The sequence below is a fragment of the Elephantulus edwardii genome, unplaced genomic scaffold, assembly GCF_000299155.1.
Source record: "Elephantulus edwardii isolate Elephantulus edwardi_28Jun2011 unplaced genomic scaffold, EleEdw1.0 scaffold00013, whole genome shotgun sequence".
NCBI lineage: Eukaryota > Metazoa > Chordata > Mammalia > Macroscelidea > Macroscelididae > Elephantulus > Elephantulus edwardii.
In genome coordinates, this window is record NW_006399763.1 from 14,773,723 (window position 1) to 14,791,326 (window position 17,604).

The 17,604-nt window shown below is 36.4% G+C and overlaps 1 protein-coding gene across 1 annotated transcript in view; it reads left to right on the forward strand.

Annotated features, from left to right (window-relative positions):
* ASCC3 (activating signal cointegrator 1 complex subunit 3) overlaps positions 1-17,604 on the forward strand; it is a 451,184-nt gene that overhangs the window by 249,508 nt on the left and 184,072 nt on the right. Inside the window, exons 14-16 of the mRNA XM_006881191.1 lie at positions 8,135-8,326; positions 8,639-8,863; positions 16,782-16,901. Coding sequence (XP_006881253.1) covers positions 8,135-8,326; positions 8,639-8,863; positions 16,782-16,901 — 537 coding nt within the window. The remainder of the gene's footprint in view (positions 1-8,134; positions 8,327-8,638; positions 8,864-16,781; positions 16,902-17,604) is intronic.

The window sequence follows — 17,604 nt, forward strand, 5'->3', positions numbered from 1 at the left end:
TATCAAGGTTATATTCTCTCTCCATACCTATTCAATCTGTATGCTGAGCTGGACTCTATGAAGAGGAGTGTGGCATTAGAATTGGAGGGAGACAAATTAACCTGTCGCAGATGGCACAACCTTGCTTGCTGAAAGCGAGGATGACTTGAAGCACATATTGCAGAAGATCAAGGAATGCAGCCCTCAGTATGGATTGCATCTCAGTGTCGAGAAAGCAAAGATTATTACCACTAGACCAATAGGCATCATCATGATGGATGGAGAGGAGCTCGAAACTGTCAACAGCTTCATTTTGCTTGGATCCACAATTAACACCCTTGGTACCAGCAGTCAGGAAATAAAGAGACTGGGAAAATGAATTTTTACTGTGAAAAACTGCAGTTAGGGACCTCTCAAAATTATTGAGTAATGGCAGGGAATACTAGAGGAATGTATGTATATCTGTGTTTCATTGACTATGCAAAGGTGTTTGACTGTGTGGATCATAACTGTGGCTGACTCTGAGAAGAATGGGAATCCCAGAACACTTGACCATGCTAATGAGAAACCTATACTTGGACCAAGAGGCATTCATCAGAACAGAGCAAGGAAACACTGCATGGTTCAAAATTGGGAAGGGTGTAGCCAGGGATGTGTCCTGTCTCCATACCTTTTCAACCTGTATGCAGAACAGATTATTGGGTTCTATGAGGAGAAATGTGGGGTCAGGATTGGTGGAAGAGTCATCAATAATCTGTGTTATGCAAATGACACAACCCTGCTTGCTGAAACTGAGGAGGACCTGAAGCGCTTGCTGCAGAGAGTCAAGGACTGCAGCCTTCAGTATGGATTGAGACTCAATGTCAAGAAGACAAAGATTCTCACCACTGGACGAATTGACAGCATCAGGATGGATGGTGAAGAGATTGAAATTGTTCACAGGCGCAGGTTAGAACAGGGTTCAGATCTTTTGTTCATAGGGTCACTCTGAGTCATGCTAGACTTGGCGGCACCTGACAACAACAGTATACACTGAAAGAGGAAAATAGTCAAGTTTACCATATGATCATTTTAAAAAAATGTTTTTAAAAAGTATCCTTGGACCATATCCCCTGAGATTTCAATTCGTTTGTACCTTAAACTATGCCATACAACAAATGATTTTTTAGATTCAAAGACACTAAAGTAAAAAGGAAGCCAACATCCAGACTAAGTTTAAGGTTGCTGTCACTTTAGGTATCTATTAACCATTTTAAGGGGGGGGGGGACAAAAAAATAATTCAAACCCTAGACAGCAATATCTATGAAATAAGAGAGAAGATGTGGTCCATGGCACCTTTACATATAGAGACAGAAAGGATTTGCTCAGGGGTGGCCCTGATTAGAATGGGTGATGTCATATCAGGACTTCAGGATTTCCTTGTTATGTTATAAAAAATTTCTTTACCTCAATTACATATTTGTTGCATTCTAGGTTGTACCATGTCACTGGTGCCATAGCACTCTAGCTTCGATGAAGCTTACATTCATTAATCTACATTTATAACACATATTACCAGGACACCCTGCAAATTAACTGTGGACAGTAGGCGTCACCCGAAACAAACTTCAGTCCAGCAACGTAATTTGTAGAGAATATCTCTTCTAAACAATCATTTTTCATTTTCTATGTTAGCTCTGGATTTCTACTCTGTAATTAGAGATGAAATTAAATAGATGAGATGCTTTTCTTCCCACCCTTACCACAGAAGTTTGCTGCCTCATGGCAAATATTTCACAAGAGACTTGTCCCAAGTTTATTCTGTAAGTGACTTATGTTTATGTGAAGTACATGTAAAGATAATATATGATCTTTAACTAAACACAAAGTTTTAAGATCAAAGTTTTATGATCCAAGTGTTAAGTCATTATGAGAGAAAGTAATTTAATCTTAAGTGGAGAACATACAGAGAAGCTTTAAACTTTATGATATGGTGAGAAATTCAGGCTTCCCAGTAACCTTATATCACAGTTGACCTTTTATTCTTCCTTGTAGAAAATTAAGCCAGTGCCTAACATGTCTTAGTGTTTGTGAAGTAGAATTCTTTCAGTTCCTCTGGTGACATAGTCCATAGGGAGTTTTCCTGATGACCCAGAAGCTATGTCTCTTTGATGGTTCAAATTCACCAGTGACTGTGTGGGAGAAAAATGAACTGCCTCCTCTCCTATAATTTTCAAACTCTGAAAACTCAATGGAGGGTCAGCAATGAGTCTGTTCTTATTCTGTGGTGGTAAGAGGGAAACACCTTATCAGGCACTTCACAATAATGAAGCTGTCCAGATATAAATAATCACATTTATGATAGAATTAAAGAGCTATGCTAAGAAGATTGACAGTGAAAATAGCTCTTGTCTGGAAATATAAAAGCTGAAGCACTATCACTCAAGTATTTCATTATAAAGTGTGTGCATAGAATAGAAGATAATTTCTAACAGGCCAAACACACCATACAAAAAATAAGATAGGAATATTGTCACTCTCACACACATACTTGAAGAAGGCAATTTTTTAGGCAGATATATATTTTGCTTTGAACCCTTGAATTTCAAAATTTATAAACTGTTGTTTACCATATGAGCCACTAGATGGTGTAGTTTGTTAATGCATTACACTTTTATTTTACAGTTGAAGCAGAATTACAGGAAGTGCTTATTTTCTTAGATCAGTTTTTAATTATTATTATTAATTTAGTAGTTGAAAATTTTAAGTGACTTGAATTTAACAAAAAAACAAAACACTCAATCCACTGCCAGCAAGTTGGAACTGACTTAAAGCTGAACCTACAGCAGGTTTCCAAGGCTGTAAATCACTGTGGAGAAGATTGCTACTAGAGTATTAAATCTACCCAGAATGACACAGCCTTTGGGTTAGCAGCACAACTGTATAAAGACTACACCACCAGAACTCCCTTAAGTGAACTTAAAGATAATCATTGTGGCAAAGTCTGGGCTAAAACTGTGATAGCTTGATACCTTAAGCCACAAAACCCACTGCCATTGAATGAACTACAGTTAATAGCATCCTATCAGACAAAATAGAACTTCCCCTATTTTGGTGGTGTTTTACTGAGTCTCCCAGAACACTTGATGGTGCTAATGTGAAACTTATACTTGCACCAAGAGGCAGTCATCAGAACGGAGCAAGGAAACACTGCATGGTTCAAAATTGGGAAGGGTATACGCCAGGGATGTGTTCTATCTCCAAACCTTTTCAACCTGTATGTAAAACAGATTATCCGGGAGGCTGGGTTCTATGAGGAAAAATGTGGGGTCAGGATTGGTGGAAGAGTCAACAATCTGTGTTATGCAGATGACACAACCCTGCTTGCTGAAACTGAGGAGGACCTGAATCGGTTGCTGCAGAGGGTCAAGAATGCAGCCTTGAATATGGATTGAGGCTCAATGTCAAGAAGACAAAAATTCTCACTACTGGACCATTTGGCAGCATCAGGATGAATGGTGAAGAGATTGAGATTGTTTACAGTTTTAGTTTGCTTGGCTTTCATAGTCAACACTCTTGGCACCAGTAGCCAGGAAATTAAAAGGCATATTGCCATGGGAAAGTCTGCTGTTAGGGACCTCTCCAAAGTACTGAAGAGCAATGGTTTGTCTCTGGAGACTAAGGTGTGTCTGATACAGGCCATGGTCTTTGCAGTCACTTGCTATGCATCAGAGAGTTGGATAATGACTAGGGAGGATAGAAGGAGAATTGATGCCTTTGAGCTGTGGTTTGGGAGAAGAGTATTGAGGGTACCATGGACTGCTAGGAAAACAAATAAATTCATCCTGGAGAGGGCTAAATCAGACTCCTTTTGGAGACAAGGATTCTGAGGCTCTGTCTGACATACTTTGAAAATGTTGTGAGGGACAAGTCCTTGGAAAGGGACATCATGCTTGGGAGGGTGGAGGGACAGTGCAGGAGGGGACGGCCCTCTATGAGGTGGATTGATTCAGTGACTGGGGTAATCGGCATGGGTGTTTCAGAGACATTGCGATTGACATAGGACAGAGCAGACTTTAGGGCTGTTGTACATAAGGTCATTATGAGTCGCAAGTGACTCGACGGCACATAACAACAACAGTCACTGAGTCACAACCAACTCATAGCTGACCCTCTGGCAGGTTTTCAGAGATGGTTTAATCTCATAGCAGGAGATTGCCTATTCTTCTCCCGCAGAACAGCTGGTGAATTTGAAGTGTGTGTCTTTTGTATAGCAGCACAGTTCCTTACCACTAGGCTATAGTATTGCCAAATCTTTAGATATGTAAATTGCCACTATTTCTCCTTTAGAGTGACTGTGTATTAGTTAATAGTAGAGCACTTTGACTTACTGTGGTCTCCTACCTCACTCTCTGACAATGTTACCTCTGTAAGAACCTTGGAAAATGTTACAGATGTTTTTGTTAGGTGCTGTCAAGTCAGAACTGACTCATAGCTGAGCCTCCATAGGTTTTCAAAGGTTGTATTATCTCAAGGGCAAAGATTGTACGTCTTTCTCCTGTGGAGAAACTTGTGGATTCAAACAACCTGCCTTGCTGTTGGCATCTCAGCCCCTCACTGCTAGACTGTCAGAGCTCCCTTTTCCCAGATGAAGCTATTAAAATGTTGAGAATGACATTTGCCGTGGATTAGCAAATGGATACATGCTATGATGCCCAGATGGAAGCTTTGACTATGTAAATGCTACCTTTATATTAATCTGAAGCCCATTTTATGTTATCTGTGACTTCTGTAAGTTCTTCCGCTATAACTTTTATGCAGATTTTACATAGGTGGTGTGAGCTCAGACAAGGCCATAGTGACACAAGACGTATAATATATTCACACCATCTGTAAAACTGAAGAAGTCAGGCGGTCAGTATCTTACTGTCAGAGTCCAGCAGGGTCCTACCTGAGGTTGAAAAAACTTGACTAATTTCAGTGGAAAAGAGTAAACACAGTGGTGAGCCATGGGCACTGTTACTCAGTTAAAGGCCATTAGGAAAACTTGCGGATTTGGAGCATATAGTATATAATTTTTCCCCCCTTTGGATTCTTTGTTCAAAGAAACAGATTGTTTCTCCAGTTAGGAGCTGTCAGGAAGTGAGGATAATTTAATAGTAGTATATAAGTAAAGGATCTATTTTAAAGAAGAAAGAATTAAATGAGGCAAACACTGTGTTTGGTAAAAAAGCCATTATTCTTATTAGCCGGGATAGGAGCAGTCTGGTCATTTTTGTAGCTTAGACAATATTCATGTTTCATCTGTGGTCATATATTGTTGGAAAATGTGCTTTCTCCCCCCACCCACCCCGTGCCATCTTAGAGAGACTTGTCTTTTGGTAGTGTTCTGTGCAGTGATTTACACTCAGTAGGAAAACATTTCATTTGAGCTGTGAGTACTAGACTAGCTCCTAGTAACACTAACACCTAACTCATAGATCCAGACAGACTTCTGACTGCCAGAGACTAATGGTGCACACTCGCGCTCACAGGCACTCGCTCTCTCTCTCTCTCTTCTCTCTCTCCCCCTCCATCCCTTCCTGTGTGTGTGTGTGTGTGTGTGTGTGTGTGTGTGTGTGTGAGTGTGTGTTTCATGGAAAAGGTCAAGTGTTCACGTTGAACAATGTAATATCAAGCTAATCCTCAAGGACTGGCACCAGTTGCAGTGATGATATTCTCTTAGGAATAGTTTCCAGAATGAAGAGATAGATCAGCGAGTGGATGGATGGATAAGATGGAAATACATGTAGTCTTATTTTAGAAATAAGTCTGTAGGAAGACATTTGCATACAGAGTGCAGTGATAGCCTAAGAGTTGGATTTCCTTAGCCATTACAGTTAGCCTCCTTTGATCTCCAGCTACCTTAACTGCAAGCACATAATCTTGCCAATCTGCATGGTCTTGCAAATCACCAACATCTGTGGGGCTAGAATAAAAGAAAGTGCTTCCCATTCAGGCCAGCAAGACTTGAGGCAAGGAAGACTTGTGGTGGCTAGACTTGAGGGAGACCTTCATGGTGGAGAGACTGTGGCAAGGTGTATGCAAAGGAGTACCCTAAAATAAAGTCCACAGTTAAAGATTTTTGCTCTTCTTGCCAGATACTTGAAGGAGAAGCTGGCTTATAACTGCTGTGCAGCAAACCTTGCAGAATGATTTGGATTTGACTGTTGAACTAAAACTAGAACCTAGACTAATTGAGCAATTGTGCCTTGGAACTCGGACTAAAACCTGGACTTATTTGGGGGTGATATTTTTTGCCTTCTCTACTTGCCAACTTACTTCCCTAATAAACGCTATTTTCAGTACCACAACTGTGTCTGTGAGTCAACAACAAATAAACGAACTTCTTGCTGTTGGCGTGTCTCTAAAGGCACTATGTGGCTGGGCTGCAAGGTCTTTCTTTATCTGCTTTCTCCTCTGGGACAGTGAAGAGCTGTGCTGTTCTTAATCTCTCTGACCCCTTCAGAGAGATCTTCATGGCCTTGTGCCCTCAGTCCTATTTCTGCTTAGGCACTGAGACAGACAAAAATAGCTTGAGTTTATGTAAAGCACATGTAAACTACAATATATCGTAATTTTGTACTACATACATGAGCAAAGTAGTAAGCCATCACAAATTTAAGAATTTTGTCTTAAATTGAGAAATCATAAAGAAACTGATTGTTACAGGTTAATAGAGAAGAAAGACACTCCAACTGGAAGAAGGACCAGTTAATGTATGAAAGAGTAAAGGTGGAAACATACCACAAGTTCGTTAATGGTTGGGTTTTGACTGATGGCCTTTTGAAAAGTGACAAAAGATAATTCTTTCAGAAGACTTAAGGTATAAAAAAGTTATGTTAATATTAAAAGTTACATTATAACTGATCTTAAAGTGTCCAGTTTTCACTTGATATTCAAATCTTTGTGCATACTGTAAGGAAAGGCTGGTCCTTGGAAAAAAGTTGTCAGGCTGGGAAAGGTAGAGGGTCAGCAAAAGAGAGGCAGATCCTCATCAGATTAATTGACACAGTGACTATCACAGTGAGCTTGAGTATGGAAGAGATTGTAATGATGGTGCAGAATAGCGCAGGGTTCCAGTGTGTGATTCATAGAGTCACTATGAGTCGTAGTCAACTTGACGTATCTAACAACAGCCTTCAAATCTTACTCCATTTTCCTCTGTCTGTACCCTAATGCGAGCTTTTTGTTTGTTTGGCTTTCTTATTTTTCTTTTTTCTTGAAAGTAGTTTAATTCAGATTGAAAATTAATGGCTTCTACACTATTCATAGCAAGATGCACAATATTCACAAATGCAGCACTAATCATTAATGATAACTTTTTTAATATCTTTGGTTTCTTATTTCAAGATTCATCTTTATAACATAATCATTATATATCCCTTCATCTACCATGATCCATCAGGTTAAGTATAATACCCTCTACAGCTGAGGAACTGAATATTTATTGATAGACGAAAATACTACCAGACTGACTTTAATTTGTAATCACAATCTGTAAGTTAGCCAAAGGAAGAAATGCAGTCGAGAGAGAGAAATGATAAAGAAAATCCTCTAAGAAAATTACAGTTCAACAGAACCATGATGAGATACAGGCCATGAACTGTGGGGAGTGGGAGGACAGAAACTGTGAAGGCACTGGAATGGGTATGGATTTGGCCCTAATGGGATGTAGAAAAACAGCAGACCATTTGTGACTGGTGTGAGTAAGTGAGGTTAGGGGATGAGATTGATTTTTTTATAGCATTTCGTGTTGTAAGGATTCTGACCTTTGCTCTGAACGAGTTGGGAGCCACTGTGATATATGCTTACTTTTAATAGAGTAATTTTAAAAGGATAAGAGAGAGGCAGTACTGATTGCCTACACTGATTACTTTTAAGAAAGAGACACCTGAGTGAAAGGGAAATTTGCTTCTTACTATTATCCCTTTTCAATTTTTTGTCATGTTCAAGTATTACATATTTTTTAAAGTAGATAAAATCTAATTTTGTATAGAATAGAATATACTTAGATTTAGGAATACTTTAAATTAGTATGCTTTTGTTGATAGCTCACTCAACAGCAGTGCTAAATAATTGATTTTTATGGTACATAGTAATTATTTTTTTACATTGTGTTAATATCTGCTCTAGGTACAAAGGTCAAGAAATAAGCAAGTGAGAGAATTATTCTCAGATGGTTTTAGTATCCATCATGCAGGAATGCTTCGGCAGGACCGAAATTTGGTTGAAAATTTGTTTTCTAACGGACAAATCAAAGTCTTAGTCTGTACAGCTACCTTAGCCTGGGGTGTCAATCTTCCTGCTCATGCTGTTATTATTAAGGTAAGAGCTTACCTTCCTTTGCACATGGATTTGTGTGTGTCTTAAAACAAACCTATGAATTGATTTATTTAGAAAAATATTGGGATTTCTCTGTTTCATTGACTTTGAATGTTATTTATATAAAATCAGATTTATTTTCTCCAATAAGAACCTAGTTTGTTTTGGGAACATTTAACCATATCAGAGATGATGAAAGGATTAGTTAGAGTACACTTTTGAGATCTTGCCTTATTTGCCTAATTTCACTATTTGGCTCATCAGGATTATATTTGTGTGTGTTTATGGTAATTTTATTAACTTTTCTTCATCTAGGGAACACAAATATATGCTGCAAAAAGAGGGTCTTTTGTTGATCTTGGAATTTTAGATGTCATGCAGATATTTGGTCGAGCTGGAAGACCACAATTTGACAAATTTGGGGAAGGAGTCATCATAACAACGCATGATAAACTCAGCCACTACCTCACTTTGCTAACTCAACAAAATCCAATTGAGAGTCAGTTTCTGGAAAGCCTTGCAGATAACCTGAATGCAGAGGTAAGGTCTTACAGATACTAGATTGGAGTAAACTCTAAAGCTGTGCAAGTGTGACCAAGTAAATTAAGTGTTGTATTGATTACTGGGTTTTTTGGTAGCATTTAGGAATATATGTTATACCATACATGAGTCATAGCACAAAACAGACTGAACAATGATGTTGTTTAATTTAGAGAAATATAGAATGCAGGTGATAACTGATGAGGACATTATCAAGAGACTGCACAAAACCATGCAGTTTTGTTCCAGGCCATTATTCTAATTACATATAAGACAAAGAAGGGCACCAAAAAAGCAATAACAATAGTTAGCATTTATGTAGTACTTTATAAAATTTTCATCATGAAATATCTTACAAATCTGGTTGTATCATTTCTAAAATTCTTAAATTTTTCTTAGATTATTTGATTAATATTGTTATATAGAATAAGATTATTTAACAGAGTAAGACTATGATAATTTAAATTTCATGTACATATACTTTAGGGTAATTATTTGTTTTATGTTAATATTTAAATATCAGACTTTGTAATTTGACTTTACTGTTAAAAGTCTTCACTGATAGTGAGGATAAATACTTGTATACAATTTTTAGGGTATAGATTACAAACAATCAGATGAAGTTTCACTATTGGCGTTTTGTTTTTCTGTTATTTTTTATTGACATTTTAGCAATAGTCCAGGACCTCAACAAGAGAAGGGTAGAAAACCCAGCTGCAAAATGGGCACAGGATCTGAACAGACACTTCACCAAAGAAGACATTCAGATGGTGAACAAATACATGAAAAAAAAATCTTCAAAATCCCTAGCTCTAAGAGAGATGCAAATCAAAACAGTTATGAGATATCATCTCACCCAAGTAACAGTAACAAAGTATTTTCTTAGCTTTTTAAATTTATATAATAAAATGTTTTCCATTTAAATATTCTTCACATGTACGGCAGTGACCATGTGTTTAATACTAAATAAATGAAATCCTGTCAAATATTGTTTAATACATACTTGTGCTAAAGCACGTACTTCCTAAATAGCTTATGCAAGTGTCACTTACATTCTAAAATCAGCATTTCTAGTATTTATTAATCTGATTTTGGAGGGTGAAAGCACACTTAACACTTTGTTAACAAGAGGAAGAAAGTCACCAAAATACATTGCAGTAAACTTTGGAAAGAAGTTGGTAAGTTCTACGCAGGTACCAGAAAGACTGCCATAATTCAGAGTAAAGAGAGAATACCTTAGGCAGAAAGATAACAAGAAATGATTCTCACATAAAGGAGATACAATTTGATCGCAATTCTGAAGGATAGGTTTTCAACGATACAGATGGAAGTTGGGGGCAGGGGGGAAGTATTAGATTCTATTAGTAAAATGGCAAGAAAATAAACAAGACTAGTAAAATAAATATTTTACTCAGCAGCTACGCCATGGGAGAATGATAGTTTATCACCTCTTGTGCAATTTACTGCCTCTGAAAATCCATTGGAAGGTCAACTATGAGTTGGTTCTGCCTTGATGGTACACAACAGCAATCAGAGAAAATTATTAAGGGACTTCTGGTGGCCTGGTTGTAAGGAGCTTGCTACCACCCCAGAGTTACAAAAGTTCAAATTCACTAGTTACTCCACGAATGTAAAATGGACATTCTCCTCCCATGTGATTTATAGCCTCTGAAAATCAGCTTGAAGGTCAACTATGAACTGATTCCTATTTGACTGTACATAACAACAAAATGATATTCCCTTTAAATCCTCATTGCCTACTCTCATTGCATACTTTCACTAATTAGGTTTTGAGATTCCTCAGAATATTAAACACAAATTATATTGTAATTCAGCAGTTCTACTTCCAAATATATACATGAAAGAATTGAGAACAGGCTTCAAAAGATACTTACCTGTGAGTATTCATAGATGCACTGTTTGCAGTAAACATGTAATAACATCTTATGGTCGACCAACAGATAAGTGGATAAATAAAATAAGTCATATGGAATATTATTAAGAAAAAAGTGAGTAAATATTCAGTCATTTAAACCATATCTAATACTTATTGCAGCATGGATGAATCTTGAAAACCTATGCCAATTAAAATAGTTCAGACAGAAAAAAATCGGAACAAATCCTCACTACTGTACCAATAGGCAACATCATGATAGATGGAGAAAAAATTGAAACTGTCAACACTTTATCTTGCTTGGTTCCACAGTCAAAACTATTGGTTCCAGCAGTCTGGAGATCAGGAGACATTGCATTGGGAAAGACTGCAGTCAGGGACATCTCCAAATTATTGAAGAGTAATAATGTCAGTTTGAAAACTAAGGTGCACTTATTCTAAGATTCAGGACATAATCTTTCTAATCACTTTCTGTGCTGCTGAGCGCTGGACAGTGAATTTGAATGACAAAAGAAGAATTGGTGCCCAGAGTACTGAATATCCTCTGGACTGCCAAAAGAACAAATAGATATTTCTAGAGAAGAGTATTGAACATACCATGGACTGCCTAGGGAACAAACAGGTCGGTTCCTGGAGAGGGTAAAACCAGTTTGCTCCTTGGAGGCAAGAATTTTGAACCTCTGTTTCATATACAGTAGGCATGTTTTCAGGAGTGGCCAGTTCTTGGAAAGAGCATCATGCTTGGGAGAGTGAGAGCCAGTACAGGAGAAGACGACACTGGATAAGATAGATTTAACAGTGGTTGTGGAAGTGCAGTCAAGTGTGTCAGAGATAGTTAGGCTGACTCATGATAGGACCAGGTTCTGAGCCATTGTTTATATAGAGTTATTATGAGTTGTAGTCAACTCAACACTACAGAACAACATACAGAAGAATTCATTTCTCTTCATTAATATTTAAACTTTTTCTTCACCTAATACCAAGGGCCAAATCAATATGCAGAAGATAGGAATGAATTTTTCAGACTTAACAGTAAAATTCATAATTTTTATGCATGTTTTTATTGAAAAACATACCAAAGAAAACTATCTTACTAAAGCTAGAATTAATGTCTTTGAAAGCTTCTTCTAAGTGGTAAAAGACTAAAGTGGTAATAGTATTGTGCAGAAAACACAAAGTGAGTAAAATACCACCTGAGGAAACTTTTTATTAGGGACTATAAAATATACTCAGTGAAACTTTTTTATTAAACTGTTGAAATTAAAAATAAATTATGGCACATAGGTTCATCTCCTGTCATTAAGAACTTACTGGTGTGTAATTTTCAGAAATGTCGAATAACTGGAAGCATAATTCTATTTAGAGACATAATTGACATTCAGTAATTAAACATACACCTTGAAATTTTTGGTTAATATGCTAAAAGTATAGCCTTTGCTGTAATTTTTATATTTTTATCTACTAGAATAGTTTCCTTTAAAAGTTATTTTTTCTTATTAAGAAAAACAAAACTTTCTTATATTACACTTGAATATAAAATTAAATTTGGTAACTTGTGGAAATCATGTGTGAAATTAGTTTATAAAGTGAATATATATTGTTTTTCTCAAGGGAGTATATTTTTATGTCTTTGGCTCCCCAAGATTTTGCATGACTACATTGGCAGTGGTGAAAAGGTCATGCTATCGCAGATTGTAGCCTTAAATATGGGTTGAAGCTCAACATCAAGAAAATAAAAGATTCTCACCACTGGACCAATTGGCAGAATCATGACAGACAGTGAAGAGATTAAATTAAGATTCTTGACAGCTTCAGTTTACTTGGCTCCACTATCAACACTCTTGGTACCAGCAGCCAGGAAATAAAAAGATTAATTGCATTGGCAAAGTCTGCTGTCAAGGAAATCTCCAGAGTACTGAAGAACAACAGTGTTAGTGTGGAGACTAATATGCATCTGCTCCAGGTCATGGTCTTCATAATTACTTGTTGTGCATCAGAAAACTGTACAGTGACTAGGGATGATAAAAGGAAAATTGATGCCTTTGAACTATGGTGCTGGAGGAGAGTATTGAATATACCATGAACTAAACCGGTTCATCTTGAAGAGGGTGAAACTTGGCTGTTCTTTGGAGGCAAGAATTCTGAAGCCTCATCTGACATACTTTGGGCATGTTGCAAGGAAGGACTTGTCCTTGAAGAGGGACATCATGCTTGGGAGGGTGGAGGGACAGCACAAGAGATGAAGACACTCAATGAGATAGATTGACTCACAGACTGGGATAACAGGAATAAGTGTTTCAGAGACAATAAAGTTGGTTAAGGATAGAGCAAAGTTCAGAGCTATTGTACACGGGATTGCAGCGAGTTGCAAGTGACTTGTTGGCACATAACAACAGCATATTAGAAGTATTGCTTCTGTTGATAGTATTGATAACACGAGTATCATGTCTGGATATTAGTGTAGAAGAACCAGAAGTATGATTACATTAAGCAGTAGTTTTCATGCAAACATTTAATGAAGCAATACTGAATAGGACTTTGTAGATTGATACCAAGTGGGATTGATTTTGTAATGCTAATGCTAAAAGGACACAGATTCTATCCTTGCTTAAAAGAAAAAAAGTTGTCTTTGGGGCAGTTCTATGATTTTCAGTGCCAAACAGTACTCCATAATATTTTAAGGCTGTGATCTTTCAGAACTAAATTACTAGGCCCTGCTTTCTGTGTACCTCTGAATAGATTCACACCAAGCTTTGCATTAGTAACTACCACCTACCTACTTATCAGGCTGCTTTCTGAAAGCTCAAAAGTTTGAATCAACCAACTGCTCTGCTAGAGAAAGATGGGAAGCTTCCTCCTATAAAGATTTACAGTCTTAGAAACTCCAAGGAAGAATGCTGTGAGATAGAATTGATAGAACGAGTAGGAGCACCCTATATAAAGACATTTGGATTTGCATTGTGTTCCTCATACATGTAAAATAGAATTTTCTTCTGTATTCAGATGCATTCTTTATATGGAGCCCCCCATCATAGTACAGACCTCTTCTCAGGGGATCTAAAGCCTCCTCAGGGGTCATTATTTTAAAATGTTGTTGATTGCCTTCAAGTGGAGCACGACTCATAGTGACCTTATGAACAAAAGGCCTGAAGCCTTTCTAAAACTATCAACATTTATCATAGTTCATAGAGTTTCCACAGGCATATTGTTTAGCAAGTGGATGCCACTCCTGCTTCCAAATTAGGTGGCTTCAAATGGTCTTTTGCCTTTGGTATCTGCTTCCAGTGACCTCTTTAAAGTGCTAGTGAGCAATGATATCACTAAAAGACTAAGTTGTACCTGCCCCAAATAGTGGTGTTGGTTGTATCATATTCTTATGGAAATTGGTCAATGAATAAGGAAGATTGAAAGGAAAATTGATGCCTTTGAACAGTGGTGTTGGCAAAGAATACTGAATATGTCATGGACTACCAAAAGGATGAACAGATCTGGGTTAGAAAAAGTAAAACCGGGTTACTTTTTAGAGGCAAGGACAGTGAAAATTCATCTCATTTACTTTGTGCATGTTACCAGGACAGACAAGTCCCTGGAAGACAACATCATGCTTAGAAAAGTGGATAAGGGTCAGTGAAAGAAAGACTCAGTGAAATGGGATGACCCAGTGACTGCAGCAGTGCACTTCAGTACAGCTGACTTGTGAAGGTGGTGCAGGATCAGGAGGGTTTCATTCTGTCAGACCTAGGATTGCTGCGAGTTGGAACTGACTGGAGGGCAGCCAACAACAGTCTGAGCAGCTTTACCAATTTTAACTCTTAATTCCCTTCCAACACAGGTCTTTCGACCAAGAGAGGCTATTAGTGTACTCACTTCCACCTGTGACATCCTACTTTGCCATTTGTAAAATTATAATCTCACTGATTTTTTTGTGGAAAAATAACAAATATCTATGCCAAATCAATAGTCCATAGTGATAGCATCACTTATTTTTCCATAGTCTCTGTATGCTTAGGAAATTCTGTTGTCTCCATCCCCTGCTCCCCAGGAGAAAGATGGGCTATCTCCTGTGTAATTTACAGCCTCTAAAAGATAAAGAGTGTCAGCTATGAGTCAGTTTAGATTTGATAGCAGTGAGGTGGGATTTTTATATGTACACATTGTCTAGTCACATTTTAGTTGAATAAATAAATAGTAACTTTATTTTTATATGTATGTTAACTCAAAACGCCCTGGTACATTATTAGTTAGATTGCTACCTTAAAGGTTAGTGATTTTAATCTATCAGCCACACAGTGGGACAATGATAGACAGTCTGACTCTATAAAAATTTACAGCCTCAGAAACCCAGTTGAGGGTCAACATGAGTCAGAATTGACTCAATAGCAATGGATTTTATTTTGATTATTTTAGCTTTTTGTTTTGTGTGTAGTGAAAGATACATGTATGTGTGTATATACATGCATGTATATACATATAATTCTTTTTGTTTATTTAATTTTTATATAGTTTAAACTAGGTTTTTAATAAACAACTAAGCTTAAAGACTAAATTTTAAATAAGTTAATTGGGTTTGAAGCAATACTTTAAGTGTTGTTTGTAGATTATAAAATTTAATAATCCCCCCATTTTTTAAGAGTCCACAAAGCCCTATTAAACTGTAGTACTAATTCTACTTTTATCAGTTTCACAAATTAGATGTTTTTCTTTAAAAACTTTTTTTTAGTGTTATGTGTTCATTGGGATGACAGCTTCATATCTATCACATTTGTCAGCTGTATGTGTCTACATGTGTTCCCCTCCATTGAACAGGATATTTCTTGAGGCCAGGGACCATCTTCTGCTGCATACTTGTCCTCTGTGCTTTCCATAGTACAATCTTATTACTGATTGAGGAGTACAGAAGCAATGAGTGATTACATTTCAAAAACATGCTTCATAAAAGGCACCTGAATTATATATATAGCCACTAGGTGACAGTAGATATTTACAAATAAATTTTTATTTTTGTCGCTAGGTGGCCTTCAAGGATTAGCCTCTAAATAGGAAATAAATTTACTTGTTTCTGTAGGTAGTCTCATCTTACTTGAGAGCATTGAGAATACATGCATTCCTTTATTCTGTCTTCTTTTCCTTTAATCATAGTTATCAAAAGGTAGCTGTTTATCTTAGGAAATGTATAAGAAAACATTTCATTGGAATATTTTGTTAAAATCATTATCTAGTAATTAGGTGCTTTTCTTTATAATTCATTAATATTTTATTAAATTAACATATTGCAAAGTTAAAAATTTTCTTTTCTTTCAAAATACAATCTAGAGAACAATCTGATATTTTGTTACCAGTTTTAAAATGTCTAAATACCTTTTTAGTGGATTATTTTACATTCATCAGCTCAAGAGAAAAAAACCAACCCCTCTCCTGTACAAAAGATTTTTTAAGTGTATGTATGATTAATATTATAAGTGTCAGTAATACATGCTTCAGTTTTGTATACCAATTACTGAATTTTATACTGCATTCATATTCTTTATCTATACTAAAAGTCCTGCAAACAGGTATCTTTAGATGTAAAAATTATTGTGCATCTTCTGTAGTTTTGATAGTAACACTACATAAATCACAGTAAGTATATCATTAGTTGTATTAAATTGATTTGATTTGATAGGCTTACATTTAAAAGTTTTCATGGTATAGTAAAATAAAATGAGGCTCTAAGTTGAAATTCAAAAAAGAAAGCATTCAACACTACAAATGCTCTCCGTGCTATTGACAATTAACTCCATTTGTGTGGGGGAAAAATGAAATTAAGGTAAATTCCCTGGTATAATGTTCAGTAGGTTCAATTTTGGAATGGTATTTCTGGTGTTCTTTCTCAGATAAATGAGACAGAGCTAATTTTTTAATTAATTGGAAAAAACTCAATAATCTTACCTTCTCTTACAGTATAATGATAGTTTTTATAACTTTTCTGGTGAAGTCCTTTTTGATGTAATATATTCGTTAATTTTTTTTATTTTTGACTTGCAGATTGCTCTGGGGACAGTTACTAATGTAGAGGAAGCAGTGAAGTGGATAAGTTACACGTATCTTTATGTACGGATGAGAGCAAATCCATTAGTATATGGCATCGCTCACAAAGCTTATCAGGTAAAATTAATTAATTTTTTTTAAAAAAAGAGAGAAAATCTTTTTTGTTCTGTAGTCTTTCCATGATGTGAGGGGGTAAATATTTATTTGTTACTCTTGCCCTTTCTGAAAGTTAGTTACTTACTGGAAATAAAGATAAAGAACTGATATTTTTGAAAAGTAGTAGGGAAAATGACATATGCCCTCTGTGACTATTTCATTTTGTTTAAATCAGATTTCCATTGATACTAATAAATATATTTACTTTTATTATTTATTATTCAGGTGACATCTTCGTATTTTGCTGGGATATTTTAGACTATAATAAATACAGTTTTCCAAGACTTAGGCATGAGAAAATTAAATGACCATTTTTAGTAATGAGTTTATCTTGCCTTCAATATTCCCTTTTATCCAAGTTCTTCTAAACACTATTCTTAAATGACAAGGTAGCATTGATGAGTTATTGCCTTTACCAATTTGGTGAGAGGGATCAGGCTCATGAGTTACTGTGTGTGCACAGACAAAATCAGATGCATGTGGTGGTGGCGCTTCCTGTGAACTTTACAGTTGTGTGGTCCACATGGCTTACAGATTCTGACAGCTTGTCTTTACTTTAGAACTCTGCTTAATAAACTGTAAGTGCTTCCTAAATACAGATAAAATCATGTTATTGTCTAATAAAAACATCATTTCACCATCATTATCATATAAATATTAACTA